Source organism: Hypanus sabinus, chromosome 1, assembly GCF_030144855.1.
Source record: "Hypanus sabinus isolate sHypSab1 chromosome 1, sHypSab1.hap1, whole genome shotgun sequence".
NCBI lineage: Eukaryota > Metazoa > Chordata > Chondrichthyes > Myliobatiformes > Dasyatidae > Hypanus > Hypanus sabinus.
Window position 1 is genome coordinate 183,584,884 of NC_082706.1, and position 27,964 is coordinate 183,612,847.

Below are 27,964 nucleotides of genomic sequence, written 5' to 3' on the forward strand. Positions count from 1 at the left end.
TGACCACAGTGGGGAATTAAATGTGAATCAATACCTTACTTTTTTCAAAGTGAAAAGAAATACTGCTTAAGTCTGTATGTAAAAGTGAGGAAAGGTTCTGAATCTGTAATTACACCACAGCTATGAACAGAAAATAATCAGAGAATGATGACTGCCAAAAAAAAAGCAAAATTCAGCAATATGAAGAGACTTGTCCAAAAATTAACTGGCCATAAAATATAAGCAGATTGGTAGGGGAACATCTTCACCCATAAATAGAAACGCAATTTTCTTGACAGAAAATTGAGATTGTTGGATCTCCTGTTTTGAGTACTAGATCTTCGACCTTCAGAAAAGCAGCAATGATGTACGTAGTGTATAATCTCCCACCAATGCCTGTTGTGAATGTCAGCCTTTAACACTTTTATAGTAGTAGGAATGCCACAGACTCACCAGCCTAACAATTAGCAACAACTAAAATATGGTAGGGTTATTTCAAATTGTAAGCTTATAGGGAGTGAAATGAAAAATAATGTAGTAATTCAGTGGTTTGAAGGCATTTTCTTTCATAGTAGGAGAAGTGCTCTCGAGAAGAGGCCCCATCCACCAAGGGTATTCAGGGAACAACTTCCCAACCTGAACTTCAAGAAGGAAAACTGCGTGAAGGTTTCAACATCAGTAATGACATTCTCACTGAAACCTAACATCTGCTGCAGGTATTCTACAACCTGTGACAGGGTGAAATGAACTTAAATGCATGTGGTTGTTTCTAGGCTACAGCTGGGAATATTCTCTTTACTTCACCGTTTACTGTACATGATTACACATTCCAGACTACTGGTGCCCTTTTATTCTAATAATGTTTACCATATTCACCCTTGGCAGAGAAAAGCAAGCTGAAGGAGTGTAGACCTCAACGATGATGCAAGTACCATTTCCTGTGCAAACCTCCTTTTGTCAGTACTGCATTTTGACTCCATTTTGTATCAGAAATGAAAGGAAGTCCATTCCCTTGAGACCCACATTGTCTCTGAGCACAGAATGCAAGTCACATTGGTCAGAATCAGGTTTATTTTCACTGACCTATGTCACGAAATCTGTTGTTTTGCAGTAGTGCAGTGCAATATATTAAAATTACAATACATTACAATAAGAAATATAAAAATAAATATAGAGTACAAAGAGGGCAAAATAGTGAGATGGTGTCCGTGGATTCATGGAAAGTTCAGTAATCTGATGTTTGAGGAGAAGCTGTTCCTAAAAGATTGAGCGTGCATCTTCACATTCCTGTATCTCCTCCCTTAGTGTGTTCTCTGCAGAATATCCTGCAAAATCTGCCCCACCTTCATTCAGCAGTAGACAGAAGCTCTCACTGCACTGAATCTGGGTGTATGAAGCCATCCATTTGCACATGTACGAGTTCCACACTGATGGCCTCAGCACGGAACTCATGAAAAATGGGATGCCATACTGAAACAAAGATTCCATTGCCTGGACTTCATGAGGGAAGCAATCCTGCTATACACCATACCATCATAGAAATGCAGTAAATAAGGGCAGAAGTACACCATCTTCCACTTTGAACCTGTCCCAGCATTCAACATGATCACGGCTGATCACCTACCTCAAAACCCCCCTCGTGGCTTTTCTCCTTTGCATCTAGAAATTGGCTGTCTCTTTCTTCAGATTATTCAGCATCTTTTTTCAACAACCTACTGTGATAGAACATTCCATTCTGAGTGAGGACGTTTCTCAATATCTCAATCCCTTGCCCTGTAATCGCAAACTGCAACCCCTCATCCCAAGCAACACACAGAGTGCTGGAGGAACTCGGGCAGCGTCTGTGGAAATGGGGAGGTAGTCGACATTTTCAGGCCAAGACTCTTTTTCAGGACCCCTCATCCTAGATTCCCTCTCTCCAGGGGAGCATCATTCCCCTATCTTATCCTAACAAAATTTTGTGAGTTTCAGCCAGATGCCCTCTCACTCTTATCAGCTCTAGTGAATACAAATTTGTCAACTTAATGAGTCCTCGTGTGGCATCCCAGCCACCACGAGAATCGTTCTAGTGAATCTTTCCTGTACTCCCTCTATGGCAAGAATGTCCCTTAAGGGAGAAGACCAAAATTGTATGCAATATTCCAAGTGCGATCTCACCAAGGTTCTATAGAATTGTAGCAAGACTTCTGACCTGCTGTACTCTAATCCTCTTACTGTGAAGCTCAACATAGTAACAGCTTACAGCACTTGCAAGTTTCTTTTCACTGACTCTTGCACAAAGTCACCCAGTTCTCTTTATTTATTGAAATAGCAGTAGATGAGGAAAGAAGGAGAATGAATGAATAATATGGTAACATAGAAGTCCATTTTTCCCACGGGCTATCCTTGAAGAGTTCCGTAGGGTGCAATTCTGATTTCTGATTCACCTGTAGACCCCCACTTTAGCTTCCGTCTGTCAATACTTTTGACCATGAGTCAAAAAATTACCACATTAAACAAACGTCCAAGCCAAGATTATAAATAAAACCTTGCAATACTGTTTGAAAAAGTCAACTGATTAATTGTATGTGTTGGTGCCTGTGTGTGTCTTTATGTTCCTTTATGATGCTATCTCAAAAACCTGTGAACGACCACTGAATTTCACGAGAACATCTAGAAAGGAAGATCTCCGATATTTCTGAGCCAAAATGCCCTGATTTGGGCGACATTTTCTTAGCAGGAAGACCATCATTGTGGGATTGTAAATTGAATGACAGCCAACAGCAAATTCCCAGTTGATATTAATTTAGTGCTGATGGGGGGTGGGGGAGAGGGAGGGGGAGGGGCGGAGGAAAAGAGTTTTCCTGACAAACAGACTCCAGTATATTTGGGTATAAGGTTCACGTATTCAAGCATAACTATCATTCTCATACCAGTGCAATACTGCCGAAAATCTTGTTTCTCAGAGCCTCACCTGTGCTCTCACCTGGCATAAAGTACAAGGGAGTTCCTCTCATTCAGTGATAAGGTCAATATTTATTCCTAGCTACTACAAAAATTTTTGGTGATGCCCCACAGAATGGGCTCTTCTGGCCCTTTGAGCAGTTCTGCCCAGCGTTCCCCGATTTAACACTAGCCTAATCACGGGACAATTTACAATGACCAATTAACCTACCAACTGGTATGTCTTTGCACTGTGGGAGGAAACCAGAGCACCCAGGGCAGACCATTATTTAAATGGGGAGAGAATTCAAAGTTCTGAGATGCAACGGGACTTGGAAGTCCTCGTGCATTTTACCCTTAAGGTTAACCTCCAGGTTGAGTTGGTGGTGAAGAAGGCAAATGCAATATTGGCATTCATTTCTAGAGGAATAGAGTAGAGGAGCAGGGATGTGATGTTGAAGCTCTACAAGGCACTGATAAGACCTCACTTGGAATACTGTGTGCAGTTTTGGACTCCTTATTTAAGAAAGGATGTGCTGACGTTGGAGAGGGTTCGGAGAAGATTCACTAGAATGATTCTGGGAATGAGAGGGTTAACATATGAGGAACGTTTGACCGCTCTTGGACTGTACTCCTTGGAGTTTAGCAGAATGAGGGGGGACCTCATAGAAGCATTTTGAGTAGATGTGGCAAAGTTGTTTCCCATGGTGGGGGAGTCTAGTATGAGTGGACATGACTTGAGGATTGCAGGGCGCCCATTCAGAACAGAGATGCGAAAAAATTTTTTTAGCCAGAGGGTGGTGAATCTATGGAATTTGTTGCCACTGGTGGCAGTGGAGGCCAAGTCACTGGGCAGAGATTGATAGGTATCTGAGTAGTCAGGGCATCAAAGGTTATGGTGAGAAGGCAGGGGAATGGGACTAAAGGGGAGATTGGATCAGCTCATGATGAAATGGTGGAGCAGACTCGAAGGGCTGAATGGCCAACTTCTGCTCCTTTGTCTTATGGTCACCCAGAAGAAACCCATGCAGTCATGGGGCGGTGGAGAACATACGAACTCTTTACAGACCCTGATGTCCCCAGTGCTGAAGAAGGGTCGCTGCGTGAAACGTCGACTGCTGATTCACTTCAGTAAATAGTGCCTGACCTGCTGAGCTCCTCCAACATTTTGTGTGTGTTACTTTGGATTTCCAACATTGCAATATTTCCCTCATTTATTATCTGATGTATTTTTGATGACTCTGCCTGTAAGAGTTGTAGTAAGCTAATTTTTTGCCAAATCCACATTCCATCACCTATTGCACTTAGAAAAAACGTTTACTTTTGCTGTCAAGTATCTTTGGATGGTTTGAATTTGAGAAAGTTGTTGAAGAACTGGATTTTTTTTATCATGATTCAACCCCGTTTTGCAACGTTCTCACCAAATGACAATCTAAAAATAGCTTGTAATGTTTTCATATCAGGCATGCTGCATCAAGCCTCTGTTGCCTCTCACTGTGTCCCACTTGTGTGATAAGATAGAAGAAAGGGTGTAGGTGGGGTTTGGTGTCAAATGCTCTCTATCTAATGAGTCAGCATATTGGAAAGAGATTGAAAATCTGACTGAGTGACGCCACAGATGCAATCTTTCACAAAATGTCAGCAAGACCAAGGAGCTGATTATTCACTTCAGAAGAAGGAAGCCCGAGGTCCATGAGCCAGTCCTCACTGTAGGATCAGCAATGGAGAGGGCCAGCAACTTTAAATTCCTCAGTGTTATTATTTCGGAGGACCTGTCCTGGGCACAGCCCTTAAGTGCAATTGCGAGTTAAGAATGGCTGTGCCTCTACTTCCTTAGGAGTTTGCGAACATTTGGCACAACATTTAAAATTTTGGCAAATTTCTAAAGATGCGTATCGGATAGTATTTTGATTAGCTGCATCACAGCCTGGTATGGAAACACCAATTCCCTTGAATGGAAAATCCTACAACAAGTAGTGGATACAGCCAGCCTATCACGGGTAAAGCCCTCCCCATCATTGAGCACATCGGCATGAAAAGCAGCATCCATCATCAAACTTCCCCACCGCCCAAGACATGCTCATGTCTCGTTGCTACCATCAGGAAAAAGGTAGAGCAGCCTCAGCACTCACATCACCAGGTTCAGGGACAGTCAGGGCTTGAACGAAAGGAGATAACTTCACCAGCTTTGAAATGTTCCCACAACCAATGGACTTAGCTTTAAGGACTCGTCATCTCATTTTCTCAATATTTATTGCTACTTTGTTTATTGTTATTATTTCTTTCTTGTTGTATTTGCACAGTTTGTTGTCTAAGTTGGTGCTGGATTTCATTGATCCTGTTATGGTTATTACTCTATGGACTTATTGAGTATGCCTGCAAGAAAATGGGTCTCTAGGTTGTATATGTACTTTGATTATAAATTTACTTTCCACTTTTTTAAATGACTCGTAAGGGTTCTAAATATCAGATTTCTTTATCACCTTTACATTGAAACAACGACACATACAGTATTGTTTCTATCAACAACCAACAGATCCAAGGACGTGTGAGGAACATCCTGAAGTGTTGCCATGCCTATACATACTAACTCTAATCTGTACATCTTTGGAATGTGGGAGGAAACAGGAAACCCACTCGGTCACTGGGACAATGTGCAAATTCCTTACAGGATAGCAGGGGGATCTGAACTGACACTGACACTGACACTGTAAAACGTTACGCTACCCGCTAATTCCTTCCAAATGCACATTCAGAAGGCAGTTCGTGATCCACTGGTAAGGGACAACCCTCTTCCTTAACAGCGTGACAACTGAAAGTTCAGAGTCCATCCTCCTGTACGCTTCAATTTCCAATTTTGTTCAAATAAAGGTAAGCAAAGGTTTTGGATGTTCTCTTCATATTTATAAATACCCATTCAAAACTCTATTTGAAGCTATTCTTCAGCTTACACCTTTGTCAGTCATCGGTACTGTCATCAACACTGTAATTTCCTTTGAGGTCAATAATGTATCTCTCTATCTATCCACTTTGTCAGTCTTCACCTTAAGCAACAGAATGTGACTTGTAGATTTTGTGAAGAAAGAAGACTTCACTTCCAATCACCTTAAACAGCCTTTAATAAACTTTGAAACACTCCACTTCCTGTTTGTCTCAAACACCGATGGGAGTGAGTGAGTAACCATCTGCTGCTTTAATGAATCTTCAAACACTGGCAACATTTTGTTGTAGGAAACACGGTCTCATTATATCAGTTTACAATAAAGAAAGGAAAATAGCCTTTCAGTTTGTTAAGCATGATATGGTTCATTGTTTACAAGGCACTGGGCAATGATTTCTGTTGTACATGCAGCCTGATACTGACTGAGTGAGATTATAATTAGGCTTAGTGCTCAGGATGCATTTCTCAAGAAAGAACATTAATGGAATTAGCAGCAGATGTATTTTTTTTACATCTCGCTACATTCTCTTTACAGTAGATATAATCAGGCAGCATGGTAGATAGTGGCTTGTGTATCGATTTACACTGCCGACCCAGGTTCAATTCCTGCTGCTGCCTGTAAGGAGTTTGCATGGTCTTCCCATGATGGTCTCCTCCCATGTTCCAAAGATGGGTGGGTTAGGGTTTGTGAGCCGTGGGCACACGGTGTTGGCGTCGGAAGCATGGCGACATCTGTGGGCTGACCCAGCACATTCTCGGACTGTGTTGGCCATTGACGCAAAGGATTCATTTCACTGTATGTTTCGATGTACGTGTGACAAATAGAGCTAATCAAATCTAATTATAACATTACGTAAGGAGAGACGCGTTACTAACAACATCCCTCTGCTGAGAAACAGATACAAAATTCTGTCCTCCCTGTTGCTCTGCCAGAAAACTGGAGCGAATCTAGTAGCAAATTGCTCACAGCATTTTCTGTGAAATCTCTGCCTGAGAGGGCTGGTTCTGTAAGACATCGGAGCAGAATTAGGCCATTTGCTCCATTGAATCTGATATGTCATTTGATCATGGCTGATTTATTATCCCTCTCAACCCACCTCTCCTGCCTTTTCCCCGTAACTTTTGATGCTCTCACTAAGAAAAGATGTACTGGCATGTGCTGGCCCAGAGGAGGTTCATGAGAATGATTCCAGGAATGAAAAGGTTAATGTGTGAGGAATGTTTGTTCGCTCTGGGTCTGTACTCGCTGGAATTTAGAAGAACGATAGGGTATCTTATTAAAATCTATCGAATGTTGAAAGGCCTAAATCCAGTGGATGTGGAGAGAATGTTCCCTGTAGTGGAGGAGTCTTGAGATCAGAGGGCACAACCTCAGAATAGGGTGACGCCCATTTAGAAAGGAAATGACGAGCAATTTCTTCAGCCAGAAAGTGATGAATCTGTGGAATTCATTACCATCGGTGGCTGTGGAGGGCTAGTCATTAGGTATATTTAAAGCAGAGGTTGATAGGTTCTTGACTAGTCCGAACATGAAATGTTATGGGGAGAAGGCAGGAGAATGGGGTTGAGAGGGAAAGCGGACCAGCAAGAAGCAGCATCAGAACAGACTTGATGGGCCAAATGGCTTGATACTGCTCTACGTTTGATGATCTTATGGTCTTAAAAATATCTATCAAACTCAAGAGAAGAGAGACCAAGTCTATTCATTCTTATTGCTTCCTATGAAAGCCTTGCTATTTTTATAGTTATAAAATTAAGGTGTGGTAATGCGTATTGTTAGTTATTGATGAAGCAATTTACATGTGTGGTGTCTTAAGGTGTTGTTCCATGAGGCTATGCAGAAGTACCAAGTAGTCAACAAGAATTCTTGAGCTAATAACAGGCATCATCAGTTTTCCTAAAGTTCATAAAATAGGAAATATTTAAGGAAAATGGAATCTCAAACTGTGCTTCTCCAAAACGGGGAAGTTATTGAACTTCTCATTCTCAAAGTAAATGTACCTCTGTGAATCCAGCGGGCAAGAGAATGAGAGGGTGATTCACACGATTGTGCCAATACTCCCACTCCAGATATTTCTGAAGGATAAGGACTAAAATGTGTCATTTCTCACACAACAGGAGTGGAGGTTTATATGAAATGTATGTTTTGCTGGAACTATTACAAATTACTAAAAACAAAATATGAATTGGTGTGCAGTCTTTTTAAGATAGATACATTAAAATAAATCTTAACACTTAACTGAGATTTCCAAATGTAGCATTTCAATACCAATAATTACAACTGGCATTTTACCTCCACTTTGTTTAATCTCTGAAGGTGAGAATGAAATTTAGATTAAAAAATAGTTTATTATTTGTTTTTATTGGGTATTACAACAAGGCTACTGTTATTGATTCTCACAGAGCTCAGCAATAATTTGTTAGATGACTTCCAACTCTGAGGCTACATCCACACTAGACCGGATAATTTTGAAAACGCTGGTTTCGCGTAAAAACAATAGGTGTCCACACTATGCGTTTTTGAAAATACCTCTATCCACACTGAAACGGAGATTTCAGTTAATCTCCTCCTCCTGCGTATGCGCAGAACACATCTACTGAAAACAAGCAGCATGTTTGGTGTCAAATCTCGTTTGTGTGGTTACAGACTAGAAAAACTTAAAACGACGGACAGCTGTTGGCTCTTGCGCAGGAGAACTTAAAACGAAAAAAAAACAAATACTGGAGCGTACGGTGGTAACCGACGGGGAGTTCACGGACAGATGGACCTGGTTGATGATGAACATTGAAAAACTGACTAACTCTGTTGCATTAATAAAGCACCTTGTTAAATGTATAAAACATGTCTGCATCAGTGTTATCTTGTATTTCCATACAATGTTACATTAGACTGTTACACATCTATTGTCAGAGAAGTACCTGCATAAATAGGTAAACCACCTTCATACGAGCAAGGACAGAAAACAAGGCAAAATGAGTACAGTATACTTATTTATTCAGTAAGTTATGGGTCAAAGTATTTGGTGAGTACATTTCTAACTCTTCTGGCTTCAGTCTCTTTGCCACCTGTTCTGAAATTGTTAGGTTGCGTTCAAGAAAACAATGAAATAGCACGCTGCTGTCTGTCAGCGTTTTCAAAAGTCTCTGGTTACCCTGTCTACACTGATCTGCCTGAGCAGCGTTTTCAAAAATACCCACCCTGGAAAGCGTTTCTGAAAAGCTCTGGTTTTGGGGGACAAAAACGCCGTTTTAGTGTGGACGGAGGGTAAAAACGAAGAGAAAAAGCTCCGGTTACATATTTATCCGGCGTAGTGTGGTTGCAGCCTGAGATTTCAACTTTACCTTTGTAAATGATAATGCGTTTTTGAAACTAGTTCACATTAACAGCATTTCATAAATTTCTATTCACTTGCAGCAGCTCTAACGAGTACCACATCAACAGGATTCCCTTGCCATTTTATCACATTAGCTGTTATTTGTTGCATTAAAATAATTTCTGCTGATTCTATTGGGATCCAGTTTGGATCTTTTACTCAAATATTGAACATTTGCACAGCAAAATCATTACAATTGGTAAATAAAGCTATTTTATATCAGCATGGAAAATAAATACTTCCGCATCTAGAAAAACTAAATTAGCTATGCATCCACAAAATATATCCTCTTCTAACACATTTTAGACTTCAATACTCTACAGTCAAATCTATCACTTATTGATGTTTCACACCAGAATGGAAGCATCCAATGATGTAAGTTAAACTCGTACAATTGCAACAAAACAATATATTAAGGTTAGTTAGGAAGGTTCAAACATTAGGTATTAATATTGAAGTAGTAAAATGGATTCAACAGTGGCTGGATGGGAGATGCCAGAGAGTAGTGGTGGATAACTGTTTGTCAGGTTGGAGACCAGTGACTAGTGGTGTGCCTCAGGGATCTGTACTGGGTCCAATGTTGTTTGTCATATACATTAATGACCTGGATGATGGGATGGTAAATTGGATTAGTAAGTATGCAGATGATACTAAGGTGGGTGGCATTGTGGAGAATGAAGTAGGTTTTCAAAGCTTGCAGAGATATTTAGGCCAGTTAGAAGGGTGGGCTGAACGATGGCAGATGGAGTTTAATGCTGATAAGTGTGAGGTGCTACATTTTGGTAGGAATAATCCAAATAGGACATACATGGTAAATGGTAGGGCATTGAAGAATGCAGTAGAACAGAGTGATCTAGGAATAATGGTGCATAGTTCCCTGAAGGTGGAATCTCATGTGGATAGGGTGGTGAAGAAAGCTTTTGGTATGCTGGCCTTTATAAATCAGAGCATTGAGTATAGGAGTTGGGATGTAATGTTAAAATTGTACAAGGCATTGGTGAGGCCAAATTTGGGGTATTGTGTACAGTTCTGGTCACCGAATTATAGGAAAGACAAAATAGAGAGAGTACAGAGAAGAATTACTGGAATGTTACCTGGGTTTCAGCACCTAAATTACAGGGAAAGGTTGAAAAAGTTAGGTCTTTATTCTTTGGAGCGTAGAAGGTTGAGGGGGGACTTGATAAAGGTATTTAAAATTATAAGGGGGATAGATAGAGTTGACATGGATAGGCTTTTTCCATTGAGAGTAGGGGAGATTCAAACAAGAGGGCATGAGATGAGTTGAGTTAGGGGGCAAAAGTTTAGGGGTAACACGAGGGGGAATTTCTTTACTCAGAGAGTGGTAGCTGTGTGGAACGAGCTTCCAGTAGAAGTGGTAGAGGCAGGTTCGGTATTGTCATTTAAAGTAAAATTGGATAAGTATATGGACAGGAAAGGAATGGAGGGTTATGGGCTGAGTGCGGGCCAGTGGGACTCTGGGGGAAGGTGATTATCACACACCCAGTTACAATCAGGATGACTCACAAACGCTCAAGCGAATAACTGTATAACCCGAGTGAAAATGTACCAAAAACTGAACTTGAACATCTCACCATAATCCCATGAATGCATTTTAAAACAAGAACAGTAAGTAGCGCTGACTGCCATGAATGCTGGGGCAAGCTGTCGACCACGTCCCCTCACACCCTAAAATGATACAATGTGATAAAAAGTAGATTTCTTGACTAATAAACTTTAAAGATTATCCAGGACAAGATTTAAAGGAGCTAAAGTAAAAGACATTCTTTGTGAAATTTAGCCCCCTAATTGTTTGTGTGCTATTGGTGTCAATTTGCTTGCAATATTTTTCCCAAAGTGCCCACACGCGCTTTAAATGCAACTCGTGCTGTCTGTTGGTCAGTGTGGTATCCTGTGCAATGCTCCAACACATCAACGAACTGTATACAGACTAACGAGATTATGTCATCAATCTTTATACAATGCTGACCTGACACCGGAGCTGCCAAGCTGCATTTCATTTGTCGTTAACAATGCATGTTCAGCTCACATGGGGAAAGAGCTTCAACGACAGGAGTCCCTTCTGCACTATCTGTCATCCACTACCAGCAAGCCGGTTGACAACCGATCACTGCAATCACTAGTTATTGTTTACAGAAGTATTCTGTCCTTCTACACTTCATTCAAACAGTTTTGTCATTCAAAGCTTTCAAAGATTCACCAATTCAAAGTACATTTATTATCGAAGTATGAATCCAGATTACAACCCTGAGATTTGTCTTCTCCACAGACAGCCACAAAACAAAGACGACCATGGAACCTATTCAAAGAAAAACATCAACCCCCTCCTCTACAGAAAAAAACCCAAACTGTGCAAACAAAAACCAGGAGTGAAAAATACAGAACGTACGATACAAAATTGAACTGAATAAGTATAATGCATCATTCTTCATGGTGGAAGACACAGGTGTCAGGGGTCTTGATGTGTCTAAAGTTAACATTACTAGGGAGAAGTTTTTGGGAAACTGGTAGGTATGAAGGTAGATAAGTTACCTGGACCAAATGGTGTACACCCCATGGTTCTGAAAGGGGTGGCTGAAGAGATTGTGGAGGCATTAGTAATAATCTTGCAAGGATCACTAGATTCTGGAATGGTCCCAGATGCAAATGTCACTCCAGTCTTCAAAAAGGGAGAGAGGCAGAAAAAGGAAATTATAGGCCAATTAGTCTGGCCTCAGTGGGTGGGAAGATGTTAGAGTTAACTGTTAAGGATGTAGTTTTGGGGTGCTTGGAGGCACATGAGTCAAGGGAAAACCTTGCCTCACAAATCTGTTCGAATTCTTTATAGAAATAACAAGCAGGATAGACAAAGGAGAATCCATAAATGTTGTGTATTTGGATTTTCAGAAGGCTTTTGACAAGGTGCCACACATGACGCAGCTTAACAAGCTTCGAGCCCATGGTATTACAGGGAAGATTTTAATGTGGATAAAGCAGTGGCTGACTGGCAGGAGGCAAAGGGACCCATTTCTGGCTGGCTGCCGGTGACTAATGGTGTTCTGCAGGGGTCTGTGGTGGGACTGATTCTTTTTATGTTATACGTTAATGATTGGATGATGGAATTGATGGCTTTCTTGTAAGTTTTTCAGGTGATACGAAGATAGTTGGAGAGGCAAGTTGTTTTGTAGGAGTAGAGAGACTACAGAAGGACTTAGACAGATTAGAATGGGCAAAGAGGTGGCAGATGGAATACAGAAGTGTATGGTCATGCTGTTTAGTATAAGAAATTAAAGGTTTGACTATTTTCTAAATGGAGAGAAAATACAAAAACTGATGTACAAAGGGTCTTGGGAATCCTTGTGCAGGGATTAAAAGTTAATTTGCAGGCTGAGTCTATGGTGAGGAAGGTAAATGTGATGTTAGCTTTCATTTCAAAAGGACTAGAATATAGAAGCAAAGATGTTTTTATAATGTTGAGATTTTGCAAAGAACTGGTGAGGCTTCACTTGGCGTAGTATGAGCAGTTTTGGGGAAAGATGTTCTGAAACTGGAGAGTGTTCAAAGGAGGTTCACAACAATGATTCCGGGATTGAATGGCTTGTCATATGAAGAGTGTTTGATGGCTCTGTGTCTGTATTCACTGGAATTCAGAAGAAAGAAGGGTGCCCTTTTAGAACAGAGATGAGGAGGAATTTCTTTAGCCAAAGAGTGGCTAATCTGTGGAATTCTTTGCCACAGGCAGATGTGGGGGCCATGCCCGTATGTATATTTAAGGCAGAGGTTGATAGATTCTTGATTGGTCAGGGCACGAAGGCAGGAGATAGGGGCTGTGAGGAAAATGGATCAGCCAGGATGAAATGGCAGAGTGGAGTCAATGGGCCAAATCACCTAATTCTGCTCCTATGTTTTAATGGTCTGTGGAAGGAGTCCAGGCCTATGCAATTCAACTTAGAGTTCATTATCTGCAGGCTGCCTTGTTTCGAAATCATGCCAACTAGCAACAAAAAAAAGGAGTGACTGGAAACCAGAAACCCATCAGAATGTGAACTAGAGTCCAATCCAGAAATGGTGTTGATTTAACCTGGCCCGAGAACAAGGGCGACAGCACCATCCTCTGACAGCATTGAAGGAGAGAGAGACGGTCACATGAAGACGCCTTCCACCAGCAGCGAGTGGCAGGCTGATCGATGGCACTGAACACCCTCTTGCCTTCGACACTAACCTTGGTGATTTCGATCTTCCTTGGCACTTGAATCAGCGAGACTGGTGAGAAATAAAGTTGATGATGAGTTCGCACCCCACCTCCAGATTTCTTAGCCTCGAGGCTGCACACTTAGCCCGAAATCTCATAGACAGCAAAAAACCAGCTTGCTCAATCGGCCTGAAAACGCACCACCAAGATGTAGAGTACAGGCTCCAACAGTAGCAGAACCACATTTGAAAGAAAGAGAAGACGTAAAAAAGTGAAAGAAGTAGTTTTGTGAACTGGCTGGAGGCTGTTGCTATATTGTTTGCTGTCAGAGCTCTCTCCCCTGTGTTCATCATAATACAGAGAACAAAAGGCAGCAAGCTGAGAAAGAGAAGAGAGAGACAGGCTCTCATCCACAGACCCATCAATGAAAGTGCAGCCCAGGAACATTTTCCTTTGCGCACCTTGGCAAGATGAAAAGTGCAAGATTATTGTTTTACTCAGGGGGATGTTGACGGGGAACTGCTACAAAATGCAACTACCAAGCAGGGCAGTGAAGCTCATGCTGGCCATCGTATTCAGTGTAACCGGACTCACCAGGGTGCTGCAATAGGAACCTGCACAATTTCCAGCAACCGCTGCAACAGGGAGTCGACAGCAAAATCACACAGCCCTTCAGCTGGGATTCAGAATCAGAATATCAATCACGTTTAATATCATTGGCATAAATCATGAAATATGTTGTTTTGTGACCAAAAAAACCAGAAAACAAAATAGTGAGGTCATGTTCATGGGTTCATCGTCCATTCAGAAATCCGATGGTGGTGGGAAAGTAGCCGATCCTAAAACATTGAGTGCGTGTCTTCAGGCTCCTGAACCTCTTCCTTGATGGTAGCAATGAGAAGACAGCATGTCCTGGGTGATGGGAGTCAGTAATGACAGACACTGCCTTTCTGAGGCACCACCTTTTGAAGATGTTCTTGATGCTGGAGAGGCTTTTTCTGATTGTGTGCAGTGGTCCCTCCATTCCAAACTGTGGTGAAACTAGTTAGGATGCTCTTCACGGTACATCTCTAGAAATTTGTGAGAGTATTTGGTGATGTACCAACCCTACTCAAAGTCCTACTGAAATATCGCCACTGTCCTACCTTTGTAATTGCATCAATACGTCGGGCCATTCTTCAGAGATGCTGACACCCAGGAACTTGAACCCTTCCACTTCGGATCCCTCAGTGAGGACTGGTGTCCCCTCAACATCCACTTCCTGAAGTCCACAATCAATTCCTTGGACTTACTGACACTGAGCGCTGATTAACTAGCTGAACTATCTCACTCCTGTACACTTCCTTATCTGCCAATAATAACTGCGTCATCAGCAAATTTAGAGATACTGTTTTGAGTTGTGTGTGTAGAGAGAATAGAGCAGTTGGCTAAGCATGCACCCTTTAGGTGCACCAGTGTTGATTGTCAGCGAGGAGATGTAATTTCCATTGATTGACTGGTTTCCCGAAGAGAAAGTCAATGATTTAGTTGTAGAGGAGGATACAGAGGCCTATGTTTTGCAGTTTGTTGATTAGTGCTGAGATGTTGAATGCTGAGCAGAGCCTGATGAGGGAATTGCCGCTGTTCAGGTGATCCAAGCTGAGAGGAGAGCCAGAGAGACTCCATCCACTGTAGATCTATTTCCAAATCTGCAGGGCATGATTGAATGCATGCATATTGTGTTAAATTTGATGCCTGAGAAGAATAGGTTCTCCCAATGAGAGCCCTTCTCTCTCTCTTTCCTCCTCTTTGAAACAATTCCCTCAACAGGTGCAGCTGGTTTCTTTAAAGGAGTTGGCAAAGGTCTAGTTGGAGTCGTTGCACGGCCAACTGGTGGAATCGTTGACATGGCAAGCAGCACTTTGCAGGGAATCAAAAAGTAAGATGTACTGCACCAGCAGAGTTCATTCAAATGCTAGACTTTGAACTTCCTGAGACATTCTGCAATCATAAAATATTCTATTTCCTGAATGTCCAGCAAGGACATCATCATCACTCCTGGTAGTAGTTGTGATGCTGTTAATTTGTAACTATCCACCTCCATTCTCAAGCATCATGTTAGCCCAAAGGGTTTAAAGGCCAACTTTTCCATCCTCTAGCTCCTGACTCCATTCCAAATCAAATAAGCAACATGACAATCAGAGTACCGGTGTTCAGAAACAATTAATCTGCTGCCAGGATTGGTCTGAATGTGTCTTATAGTGCAGGGCCTTGTCCTGAACTTGTCCTTGTATGCTTAAGCTCAATATCCTGGCAACACGGCAAGCTTAGTCTTCACTATCAGCTGGGAAGCAGAGTGGAATGGAAACTCTTTCTGGCTAGTTACACTAACTAGCCTGATTACAGAATCACGGTGGCACTGGAAGAGACTATACTACTCAATGCGTCCTGGCCGGTTCTCTGTAGAGGAACCTCATCATTTCTATTCTGCCACTGTGGTATTAGTCCTGCAGAATGAAACATGAGTGTTAGCCTCCTCAAAAAGGGCAGCAGATTGATGCTGCACAGGGTAACCTCAATATCTCTGAAGCAGCAGGTGATATCAGATCTTTATAACCCATTGATAGATTGATTTCTAGAATGTACAAAACTTTGGAAGCTCTCCAGAATATTCTAGTGCCAGCAGTTTGGGCTGGCTGACAGAAATATTAACTTCCACTGAAGCAGGATTCACCAAGCTCGACTGTTTGTGCTAAAACGGAATATGGACCATTAGATGCGGCATAGCGGTTGGGTCTGCAGGACTTAAAGTGGAGCTATCTACACTTTTATGTTCAGGAGGAAGGGCCTGTGCTCTACATTTAGCCATGTATAAGACTGGAGAGTCTGCCTTGACATTGCAGTTGATTTTTGGCAAGTCTGTCTAAGTATTTTACTGTGCATGCTTGTTGGCCTTTGCTTGTGGACAGACTCACTGACCTCCCCAGGAAATCTCTATCGAGTTGTGCAACCTTACCCTCTTGGGAGCTCGGAACCAAAATGCATTTCTTTGGATGTCTTCTGCTGGAGATTCAAGTTAAAACTTATAGCATAACCTCCACAGTGCAGCTGCAGGCATCAGTCCTAGTTGCATTTATCACTTTCTTCCTATGGAGTCAATGCTCTAGGCCAGTTGGGATGTCTTGGATATATCTAATAAACTTTATATTGGTTATTCTAATTGCAGGCAAGACTACATGCATCTGAGGAGCTGTCTGTCAGCTTTTGGGTCTCTGCTGCTGCAGGAAGTTTTTCATATCTCAGTGAGTTGTATGCAGTGTCTCTGATCACAGTTGAACTCTGTGGGTGGAGTTTGAAAGATGAAGGTGTGAGACTTGGAGTAGCAAGAATGAGATGGAATAAATAAATGTAGGTTTGAGGAGAGAGACTGCTTTTGTTGTGTCTTATGGTGTGGTTAATGGGAATGGGATTTGAGGATGCATTCCCCAGATCTTGATCACACATCAAGTTATTGAAAGCTTTCCTGAAAGTCTTTACGTTTTGATTCCTCTAACTGTCTGAATAGTGTATTTTTGATTGACTAGATTACTTCTCCGAATTATCAAGGCCTACAAAGAAAATCTGTATGGTTGACATCAGGCATGTTAAGACTTGGCTTGCTCTGAGGTTCAATGAAAGATTTTCACCACCTGTTTCTGTAACAAAGGTCCTCTAATTTAAGGTGTACAAATGCACTTTAATCACCCCTAGCTTGTTTGAACAGGTGTTCACTAGTTAAGAACTGAGGTGGTGTTCCAAGGCCAGCAGCAATACAATTAGCTCTGGCTGATTGCTGAAACCATTGTATTAAACTTACAGCAAGTACTCTTTGCAAAACTGGCAGTGAATCAACTGGCATTAGTTACTCCCAAAGCCTGGTCTATGTAATTTATCTCCCTCATCCCATTTACATTTTTATAGCAGCCTTCATAAGCTCAACATGCTCCAAAGTGGCCAGGCAATGGAATTACTCCTTGAAGATGTTCTATTGTGGTAAAGTAGAAAAGATAGCAACAAAATTGCCCACTTTATCAGTATGAGAGCACCAATATGATGAAGATCAGGTATAACCATATAACAATCACAGCACCGGAAACAGGCCATCTCGGCCCTCCTAGTCTGTGCCGAACTCTTAATCTCAGCTAGTCCCACCTACCCGCACTCAGCCTCCACTCCTTTCCTGTCCATATACCTATCCAATTTTACCTTAAATGACACAACTGAACTGGCCTCTACTACTTCTACAGGAAGCTCATTCCACACAGCTATCACTCTCTGAGTAAAGAAATACCCCATCGTGTTTCCCTTAAACTTCTGCCCCCTAACTCTCAAATCATGTCCAATTTAATTATTTGGTGCATTGCACTCTACGTGGCTTCCTCTAATTCAGTGAGATCTGACATAGATTAGGGGATCTCTTTGCTAAGCAACTTTACTCCATTACAACAAGTAGACAGAGGCCAACCATTTTTCTTCCAATCCCCATTCGCATACTGACATGTTGGCCCACGGTCTCCTCTACTGCAACAAGGAGGGTCTCGGCCCAAAACATCAGCTCTTTTTTCCTTTCCTGACCTGCTGAGTTCCTCCACCATTTTGTGTGTATTACTTTGGTTTTGCAGCATCTGCAGAATCTTTTTGTGTTCGTAGTTGATTTAGTGCTAGTTCTTCAGGAACAAATATTGGTGAGGATGCCAGAGAATCATTTGCTATTACTGAAAAGAGTCAAGGGATTATATTCACCCAAGAGGACAAATGAAACTTCAGTCTAACATCTTACCTGACAGGTGCTGGTTGCCAAATGTGCAGCAGTCACTGGAGATTGGTTTGGCCATTTAGAACCTTGAATCTTTTCTACCATTCAGTGAGTTCCCAATACCTATAAAGTGTACCAAATGGTGTGCGACTCTAACAGCCTCTGACAACCAAGTGTGGCTTAGCTACTAGGTCTGGCAGAACCGTTTCTCCTGACAAGAGCAGGGGCAAAGGTGGACCACTGGCACCTGAAAGCCAGTTGCTTCGGGTAGGTGGGGCTCGTCAGCCTTGGACAACAGCCCACCTAGGAGAAGGAAAACTGATTTTAAACCTCCACTGCCTTGTGGCCATACCCACTTGTGGAAAAGGCTTCGGGAGTAAACCCCGAGGAAGAAATCTGGAGCCTGGGCCCCTGAGGCAGTTTGATGTAGTTTACAACTTCACTTTGATAACCTCTGTGACGACACTGATTCCAAGCTGTATCGGTGCTTGCCCTTCCCTTGGACTACGTCAGTGATGTGGAGAGGGGGATCCCGCTGCTGGTTCTTCAAATCTTCCCGCCCAGGCTTGTGCCCTGGAGAGGCCACAGTCCACCAGAGGCGCAAACCCATCATCCCCTGGGATTGACGGCTGCCTTCTACCCCTGCACTCAATACCACAGTGTCACCGTCGAGTTTGAATTGACATCTCTCAGATGTGACCCCAAACCACAACCACTCACCGCAGAGACATCTGGTTAAATTCAGTGCCTGTCACCAAAACTAAAATCAATAATCTGAATACTTGGCTTTGCAGTATACCATCCAGTCATCTTTTGCAAAAATATTATTACAATACAAAGATACTGTAATACTTTAACAATGACCATTTACTAAAACTAACAGGAGTGTTGGTTGTAAATGTGAAACGCTCTGTCATGGTGACCAACTGCACTCAATTGTTCCTGATGTTTATTAACTCCAAGCATCACAGGCTGGGAACTTGCGCAAGTTGGAACTTTCAAATCAAAATACTCAGACAGCTCTGTGGGACTAAGCTGAAGGGTTAGGATTTAGTTGTAGTAGAATTATACCACAATGAATGCAGGGAGAACAAGACAGAATGTTGCGTATCACATTCAGTTGGACAGGTATTTAGTCAGAGTCATAGAGCATTACAGCATAACAGGCCCTCAGAGCCAACCTGTTACTCTGCCTACACTTATCGACCTACACCTAGACCGTAGCCCTCCATGCCCCAACCATGTACATTACCAAACTGCTCTGAAATGTTGACTTCAAACCTGCATCCAACACTTCCATTGGCAGCTCGCTCCACACTTTCACCACCATCTGAGTGAAGAAGTTCCCCCTCATGTTCTCCCTCAAGATTTCACCTTTCATCCTGAACCCATGAGCTCTAGTTTCTATTCTCACCCAAGCTCAGCAGGGAAGGGGGGAGGGGGGAAGCCTGCTTGCACTTACCTTGTCTGTAACCCCTCATAATTTAGCATACTTTCTACATCTGATGAAATGCATTATACTTAAGTGGACTATCCACATGAGGTGATAGACAGGAGCTACAGGGAGGTAATCAACCCTAAGTTAGAGGGGACAGGTAACTGTGTGACTGTCAGGAAAAGGAGAGGAAATGCACAACCAGGGTAGAGTACACCTGTGGCCATTCCCCCCAATAATAAGTATATAACTTTGGATACTATTGAGGGGGGACAACCTACCCGGGGGAGCCAGTGATCGGGTCTCTGGCACTGAGTCCGGTTCAGTGGCTCAGAAGAGCAGAGAGGTGAAGAGGACTGTAGTGTTGATTAGAAATTCTTTAGTCAGAGCAACAGAGACGAGGTTCCGTGCATGCAGTAAAGACACCTGGGACTTCCTGGTGCCAGGATCAGGAATGTTCCCGATTGTGTCCATGGCATTCTCAAGCGCAGAGGGAACAGCCAGAAGTCTTGGTACATATTGGCACCAATGACATAGGTAGGAAAGGTAAGGAGATCCTGAAGAGAGATTTTAGGGAGCTAGGTAGAAAACCGAGAAACAGGACCTCCAGGGTGGTAATCTCTGGATTACTGCCTCTGCCACGTGCCAGTGAGGGTAGGCAAAGGATGATTTGGCAGCTGCACGCATGGTGGAGGAACTGGTGCAGTGGGCAGGGTTCAGATTTATGTATCATTGGGAGCTCTTCAGGGGAAGGTACGGCCTATACAAAGGAACAGGTTCCTCCTGAACCTGAGGGGTCCAATATCATTGTGAGCAGTTTGGCTAGAATTTTGGTGAGTTTAAACTAATTTGGCAGGAGATAGGAACTGGAGTAATAGGTTTGAAGATGAGGTAGTTGGCTTACAGACATAGGTATTATGTTGTGAGACTCCTAGCAAGGAGAGGCTGCTGACAGGGCAAAATTGCAGTCAACAGGAGGAGTTGCAATGTAAAAGGCGGACAAAACTGAAAAGGGTGAATACAGGTTAAAGGTGTTATATTTGAATTTGCGCATTATACGGAATAAAGTCGATGAAGTTGTAGCACAGTTGTAGGTTGGCAAGTACGATGTGGGCATCACTGAATCATGGCTGAAAAATTATAGCTGGGAACTTAATGTCCAGGGATACACATTGTATCGAAAAGACAGGCAGGAAGGCAGAGGAGGTGGTGTGGGTCTGTTGGTAAAAAATGAAATTATATCATTAGAAAGAAGTGACATAGGGTTGGAAGGTGTTGAATCATTGTGGATAGAGCTAAGGAACCGCAAGGGTAAACAGAACCTGTGAGGAGTTAGAAACAGACCCCCAAATAGTAGTAAGGATGTGGTCTACAAATTACAACAGGAGATAGAAAATGTGTGCCAAAAGGGCAATGTTACATTAACCATGGGGGATTTCAATATGTGGGTAGATTTGGAAGATCAGATTGGTGCAGGATTCCAAGAGGGGGAGTTTATTGAGTGCCTATGAGAAGGCCTTTTAGAGCAACTCGTGTTTGAGCCCACTAGGGGATCAGCTATTCTAGATTGGGTGTTGTGCAATGAACCAAAACTGATTAGAGAGCTTAAGGTAAAAGAACCCTTAAGGGAAATTGATCATAGTATGATCAAATTCACCCTGAAATCTGAGAAGGAGACGCTAAAGTCAGATATATCTGTGTTACGATGGAGTATTGAGAATTACAGAGGCATGAAAGAGGATTGGCCAGAATTGATTGGAAAAGAACACTGGCAGAGATGACAGCAGAGCAGCAATGGCTGGAATTTCTGGGAGCAATTCAGAAGGCACAGGATATATACATCCCAAAGAGGAAGAAGTATTCTAAAGGCAAGATAACACGACTATGGCTAACAAGAGATGTTAAAGCCAACATAAAAAGCCAAAGAGAGGACATATAATAGAGTAAAAATTAGTGGGAAGTTAGAGGACTGGGAAGCGTTTAAATACCAATAGAAGGCAAGTGAGAAGGTAAAGATGGAATATGAAAGTAAGCTACCCAATAATATGAAAGAGGATACCAAAAGTCTCTTCAAATAAATAAAGTGTAAAACAGAGGCAAGAGTGGATATTGGACCACAGGAAAATGATGTTGGAGAGGCAGTAATGGGAGACAAAAAAATGGCAGTGTTTTACATCAGCCTTCACTATGGAAGATACTAGCAGTATGCTGGAAGTTCCAGGTGTCAGAGGTCATGAAGTCTGTGAAGCTACCATACTAGGGAGAAAGTTGTTGGGAAACTGAAATGTCTGAAGTCACTTGGACCAGATGGTTCTGGAGAGTTCTGAAAGAAGTGGCTGAAGAGATTGTGGGGGCATCATTAATGATCTTTCACTAGATTCTGAAATGGTTCTGGAAGATTGGAAAACTGCAAAAGTCACTCCACTGTTCATAAAGGAAGTCTGACCTCAGTGGGTGGTTGGGACGATGTTAATGTCAATTGTTAGGCACTAGGTTCTTTTTTTTTATGCACTAGATACTTTTTGTTAAGGATGTTTTCTCGAGGTACTTGGAGACACATGGTAAAATAGGCCATGGTCAGCAGAGAAGGCAGGAGATTGGGGCTGAGAGGAAAAATCGATCAGCCATGATGTAATGGCGGAGCAGACTCAATAGGCCAAAGGGCCTAATACTGTGTCCTATATCTTAAGGCCTCATGCTATTGAACCGGAATAACAATAGTGTTTTTTTATGTACTTAGCAAGATTTTAGCTCGTCACTTGTCCTGAAAGATTTAAAAGGCTTGAACAGTTTGCTGACTCTGCGACTGTTTGTTAACCATTTCTCTGGTACTTCTCTACACCAATTGTGCAGTACATGCTGATCAAATATAGTGGAATTCATTGCTCTGGGTAGCTTGTACTTTATTCTGCTGAAGTGATGTTTATGTTTTTATATCTTAGATTGCATTTAATTTGCTACTGATTTTGCAGAGTATGGCTGCTTGATTTATAAAATGGATTTACAATACTCAGTGGTTTGTTGACCCGCTATTCAGATAATCTAACTAATACTTCTGTCGAATGGTATTCAGTAATCAAGTGAACTCACTGACCACTGAAACCATATTCTGTAAAAAAGTGAAGTTACTTTAGTCATATACTCCCACTTTGTATTGTTTTCCTGTTTAAATTGTGAACGTGTTTTATATAGACATCCTGGAAAGATTGCTTTAGCTTGATTCAAAGCCTTGCACTTTGCACTGAACCTCTGTGCAGAATCTATCAGGAAAATGTTTGGAACACTGCTTCTAAACTAAAGAGGTTCTTCTTAAATAAAGGTGATGTGTGTGTGTTTTACATTTTAGATTGCAACTTATTTGCGGCTCATCTTGCAGCGCATGGCTACTTAATTTATAAAATTAAATGCCTTGTTTAGTAATTGGCACAACCCTCCCTGCCATCAAGTTCAAGTTTATTGTTGTCTGACTGTACATACATACAACCAAAAAAAAACAACATTCCCCTGGACCACACTGCACCCTCACAGAGCGCATAAACCAAAATACTGCCATAGATTAGTGAATAAAATACAATGCAGTACAGTTAAACAGTGAGCAACTCGCTGTCCAAGTGACAAGACCTTGGTGTGGCAGGGTCTCACAGCCTGAAGGAAGAAGCTTTTATCCAGTCTGGTAATTCTAGTCCTGATGCTTCCCCACCTCCTTCCTGATGGTAGTGAGTCAAAGAGAGTGTGGGATGGGTGGTAGGGATCCTCAACGATTCTTCGGGCTGCAATGCCAGAAAAGAAGTCAATGTCAGAAATAGGGAAGAGGGAGACCTCAATGATCCTCTTGGCAGTTTTTACTATCCTCTGTAGATTCTTGTGGTCCAATGCCTTGCTGCTTCTGAACCATACACTGATGCAGACAGACAGGACACCCTCAATGGTATGCCTGTAGGAAGTTGTTAGAACGGGGGCCTTCAATCTCCTCAGAAAGTGTAAACGCTGCTGTGCTTTCTTGACTAGTGGGGAGGTGTTGTGGGTCCAGGTTAGATCATCTAGTATGTGCACACCAAGGAACTTTGTGCTCTTCTCTCTCTCCACAGACAATGTCCTGGTGTATGAGTCATCATTTTTCGGGGGGGGGGGGGTACAGGATGGAGTGGATGGCTGAGGCTATGGCATCATCAGTGGTTCATTTTGAGCGGTAGGTGAACTAGAAAGGGTCCATTGCAGCTGGAAGGTGAGATTTTATGCGATCCATTACCAGCCACTCAAAGCACTTCATGATTGTTGAAGTCGGTGCTACTGGGTGGTAGTCATTTAGGCCGGTTAACGTTGCTCTCTTGGGCACCAAAATAATGGTGGCTGTCTTGAAGCCTGCAGGGACAGTGGACTGTTCAAGATGCTCACTAAGACCTCTGTTAGCTGCCCTGCACTGTCCCTCAGTTGCCTGGCCCACAGCTTTGTGTGGGTTTACCCTGGCTAGGAGCCTCCCCTCCTCAGCTGTGGCCAGACAGGGTGCCTGTTCTTTGGGGGAGAGGGGGCTTTCCTTGATGTCACATCATTCAGTGTGTCAAATCACAACATCTTCTATAAGCGGTATTTCCAAGAAGGCAGCATCCATCTTTAAAGACCCTCACCATCTGTGACATGCCCCCTTTGCATTGCTGCCATCGGGGAGGAGGTGAAGGAGCCTGAAGACCCACCTCAATGATTTAAAATTTCTGAATGGTCCATGAACTCATGAACAGTACCCGATTATTCACTTTTTGCATCATTTATTTGTGTTGTACCTTATAGTAATTTTATGCCCTGCACTGTACTGCTGTCACAAACACCAAATTTAACAACTTTTGCCAGTGATAATAAACCTGATTCAGGTTTGAGATAGCTTATCACTGGAAACGGTGATAGATAACTGCATACGGCTCGGTAAGTGTATGAATTCTATCCTAATGTCCTTGCCATTGCAAAGTACCAGATGAAAGTTAAATTGACAACAGCAATAACAGAAGAGTAAACCAAAATTCATAGAGTTGTACAGAATAGTAAAATGTCTGCCATATCTTTGTTAAGATGCTTACTGAAACTAATCCCCCTTTTACTTAGATCCATTCCATATCCCCTTTGACTCCAGTCATTCAACTACCTATCCAGATGTCTCTTACAATGTTGTTACTTTTCCTGCCTTCACAATTCCACCAGAAGCTCAACACCCATACTAACTACTTTGTGTTAAAAATGTGCCCCTCAGATCTCTTTTATACTTGCCCCCTCTCAAATTAGACCTATGCCCTGCAGTTTTAGATATCCTTACCACTGAAAGTAGATATGAGCTATCTACCACATACATACCTTTCATATTTTTAAAACACAAGGGATGGTTGTTGACTTCAGAAGGAGTAGCGGACCGCACGACCCCATCTACATTGGTGGTGCGCAGGTGGAACAGGTCAAAAGCTTTAAGTTCCTCGGGGTGAATATCACAAATGACCTGACCTGGTCTAACCAAGCAGAGTCCACTGCCAAGAAGGCCCACCAGCACCTTTACTTCCTGAGAAAGCTGAAGAAATTTGGCCTGTCCCCTAAAACCCTCACTAATTTTTATAGGTGCACCGTAGAAAGCATTCTTCTAGGGTGCATCACAACCTGGTATGGGAGTCGTCCTGTCCAAGACCAGAAGAAGTTGCAGAAGATCGTGAACCTAGCCCAGCACATCACACAAACCAATCTTCCATTCTTGGACTCACTTTACACCACACGTGGTCAGAGCAGTGCTGCCAGGATAATCAAGGATAAGTCCCACCCAGCCAACACACTTTTTGTCCCTCTTCCCTCCGGGAGAAGGTTCAGGATCATGAAGATACGTACGGCCAGATTTGGGGACAGCTTCTTTCCAACTGTGATAAGACTGCTGAACAGATCCTGACCCATAAAATATTTGTATTTGTATGACATGGTAGTGTCGTAGTTAGCATAACAGTTACATTGCCAATGATCCAGGTTCAATTTCACTGCTACCTGTAAGGAATTCTCCCTGTAAGTGTGGGTTTTCTCCAGGTGCTCTAGTTTCCTCCCACTTTCTAAAGATGTACAGGTTAGTTGGTTCCTACAAAAGTTAGTGGATTCAGCCCACTACATCACAGGTAAAACCCTCCCAACCACTGAGCACATCTACATGAAACGTTGCCACAGAAAAGCAGCATCCATCATCAGAGATCCCCACCACCCAGACCATGCTCTTCTCTCACTGCTGCCTTCAGGTAGGTGGCACAGGAGCCTCAGGACTCGCATCACCAGGTTTAAGAGCAGTTACTAGCCCTCAACCATCAGGCTCTTGAACAAAAGGGGACAGCTACACTCATTTAAGGATTCTGTTATATTGTTACTTCATGCTCATTATTTATTGCTATTTATTTATATCTGCATTCACCCAGTTTGTTTACAGTTAACAGTTCCTGATGTTTACAGTTCCTGTTCTATAGATTTGCTAAGTATGCCTGCAGAAAAAGAATCTCAGGGTTGTATGTGGTGACATGCATAGACTCTGATAATAAATTTTACTTTGAATTTTAATAGGTAACATGGGTATAATTGGGCATTGGAGGCTTGTCCAGCTGTGCTGTATCTCCAGATAAATAAAGTAATTTTATACATTTGCATCATGCCACTTCTCAGCCTCCTTTGCTCCAGACCTAGCCTATCCAATTTCTCCTTCAAACTGGAGCTCTCCAGACATCACCCTTGTGAGTATTTTCTGTGCCCTCTCTTGCTTAATCATGTCCTTCCTACAGTGTGGTGGTGAGAAATGCAAACAATATTCCAAATAAGAGTACAACTGCAATATGATATCCCAACACTCTCGTACTCAATGCCTCTGTCAATGCAGGCAAGCATGCCATATGTCTTCCTGTTCACCCTAGCCATCTGTGTTCCCATTTTCCGGAAACTGCACTGTATACTTGTACCCCAATATCACTCTGTTTATCAACACTCTCCAAGGCACTGGCATGCACTGTGTTAATGCTACCCTGGTTTAACATCCCAAAATGCATCGCTTCACAGTTGTCCATTTTAACACCCATCTGTTGTTCTCTTGCCTATTTTCCCATTTGGTCTATATCCAGTTCAAACCTTAGACAATCTTTCTCACTGTCATTCATACCACAAATTTCAGTGTCATCTGCAAACTGACTAATCATGCCACCTACATTCTCATCTAAATCATGACAAAAAATAACAAACAATGGAGCACCCAGCATCAGAGGCTTAGGATAATTAGGCTTTTAAAGGGGGAAGTACTATTTACCCTAGTTTGCAGCATAAGTACTGTAGTAGGCTGGACTTCTATAGCTACCTCGTTCCTCAGTGGCATCACTTCTATCAAGGTTTAAAATTAAGAGTGAGTTCATGAGGTATCACCGTCAATGCATGTCCAACATCGAATGTGCATCGTCAGTAAATGCTTCTCAGAAACTGAACAGAGCAGCGTTGGCTAAAATGTTCTGTGGAAATTGCAAGAGTTAGCAAGATGGAATAGTCATGTTAAATAACATTGCCAACAATTTTTTGAGGAATTGGTCCCAATCACTTTTTAGTATTCCAAAGTGAACTGTATTGGATTATCTTGCACCCATATGACCCAATGAAGTTTGGATGTGATCTCAACTCAAGATTCTGGACGTTTGTAACTGAAGACAATGTGGCAATCCTAGATTGTAGACAACAGGATGTCTAAGATTTATGGTTTTGTAAGAATGCAACAACATCTTCTACAGTTGGATATTAAGTTATTGTACGATAGACTAAACTTAATTTAGATAATGACTTGTATCTCTCAGAAATACCCTGTGTAATGTAATTACTGAGAGGCACTGTAAATTCTTTGGCGGCCAGAGATAAATGCGCTTACAGAGATAATTAAAGAACTGTAAAATCAAACATTTAGGCTTATTATTAACATACAGACAATGAATGGAACATTAACAGGGAGAAGTTGTGAGTAAGGAGGTATATGAGTGAATACCCTTACTGGCAATGAATATTATGAATGACTACACATACGAGGGTGATTGATAAGTTTGTGGCCTAAGATAGAAGGAATCAATTTTAGATAACCTAGCACATTTATTTTCCAACATAGTCCCCTCCTACATTTACACACTTAGTCCAGCGGTCATGGAGTATATGGATCTTGGACCTCCAGAAAGTGTCCACAGCAGGGGTGATTGATAAGTTTGTGGCCTGTGGTAGAAGGAGATTAATTAATTCTGCTCTCGTTACATGTACATGCAGGTGAACTTTTTGTGTGATTATGCAGAAAGTTTGAAGTTAATAACTCATCGGGGTGATTGATAAGTCTGTG

At 42.2% G+C, this 27,964-nt stretch overlaps 1 protein-coding gene and 1 long non-coding RNA gene across 7 annotated transcripts in view; one reads left to right on the plus strand and one right to left on the minus strand.

The window, feature by feature from the left end:
* The window catches only part of jph1b (junctophilin 1b), a 136,103-nt gene that overhangs the window by 18,346 nt on the left and 89,793 nt on the right, over positions 1 to 27,964 (minus strand). Inside the window, exon 4 of one of the 6 annotated variants that reach the window (XM_059982995.1) lies at positions 23,072 to 23,384. The exons of 4 other annotated variants lie outside the window; for them this stretch is intronic. In XM_059982995.1, coding sequence (XP_059838978.1) covers positions 23,137 to 23,384 — 248 coding nt within the window. In that variant the 3' untranslated portion in view covers positions 23,072 to 23,136. Of the gene's footprint in view, positions 1 to 23,071; positions 23,385 to 27,964 lie in introns of those variants that run through there. One more of the 6 variants, XM_059983014.1, reaches the window with a different exon arrangement.
* LOC132401171 (uncharacterized) overlaps positions 1 to 27,964 on the plus strand; it is a 48,982-nt gene that overhangs the window by 10,549 nt on the left and 10,469 nt on the right. The window contains exons 2-3 of the long non-coding RNA XR_009514510.1: positions 552 to 695; positions 5,438 to 5,772. This is a non-coding gene — a long non-coding RNA (uncharacterized LOC132401171). The remainder of the gene's footprint in view (positions 1 to 551; positions 696 to 5,437; positions 5,773 to 27,964) is intronic.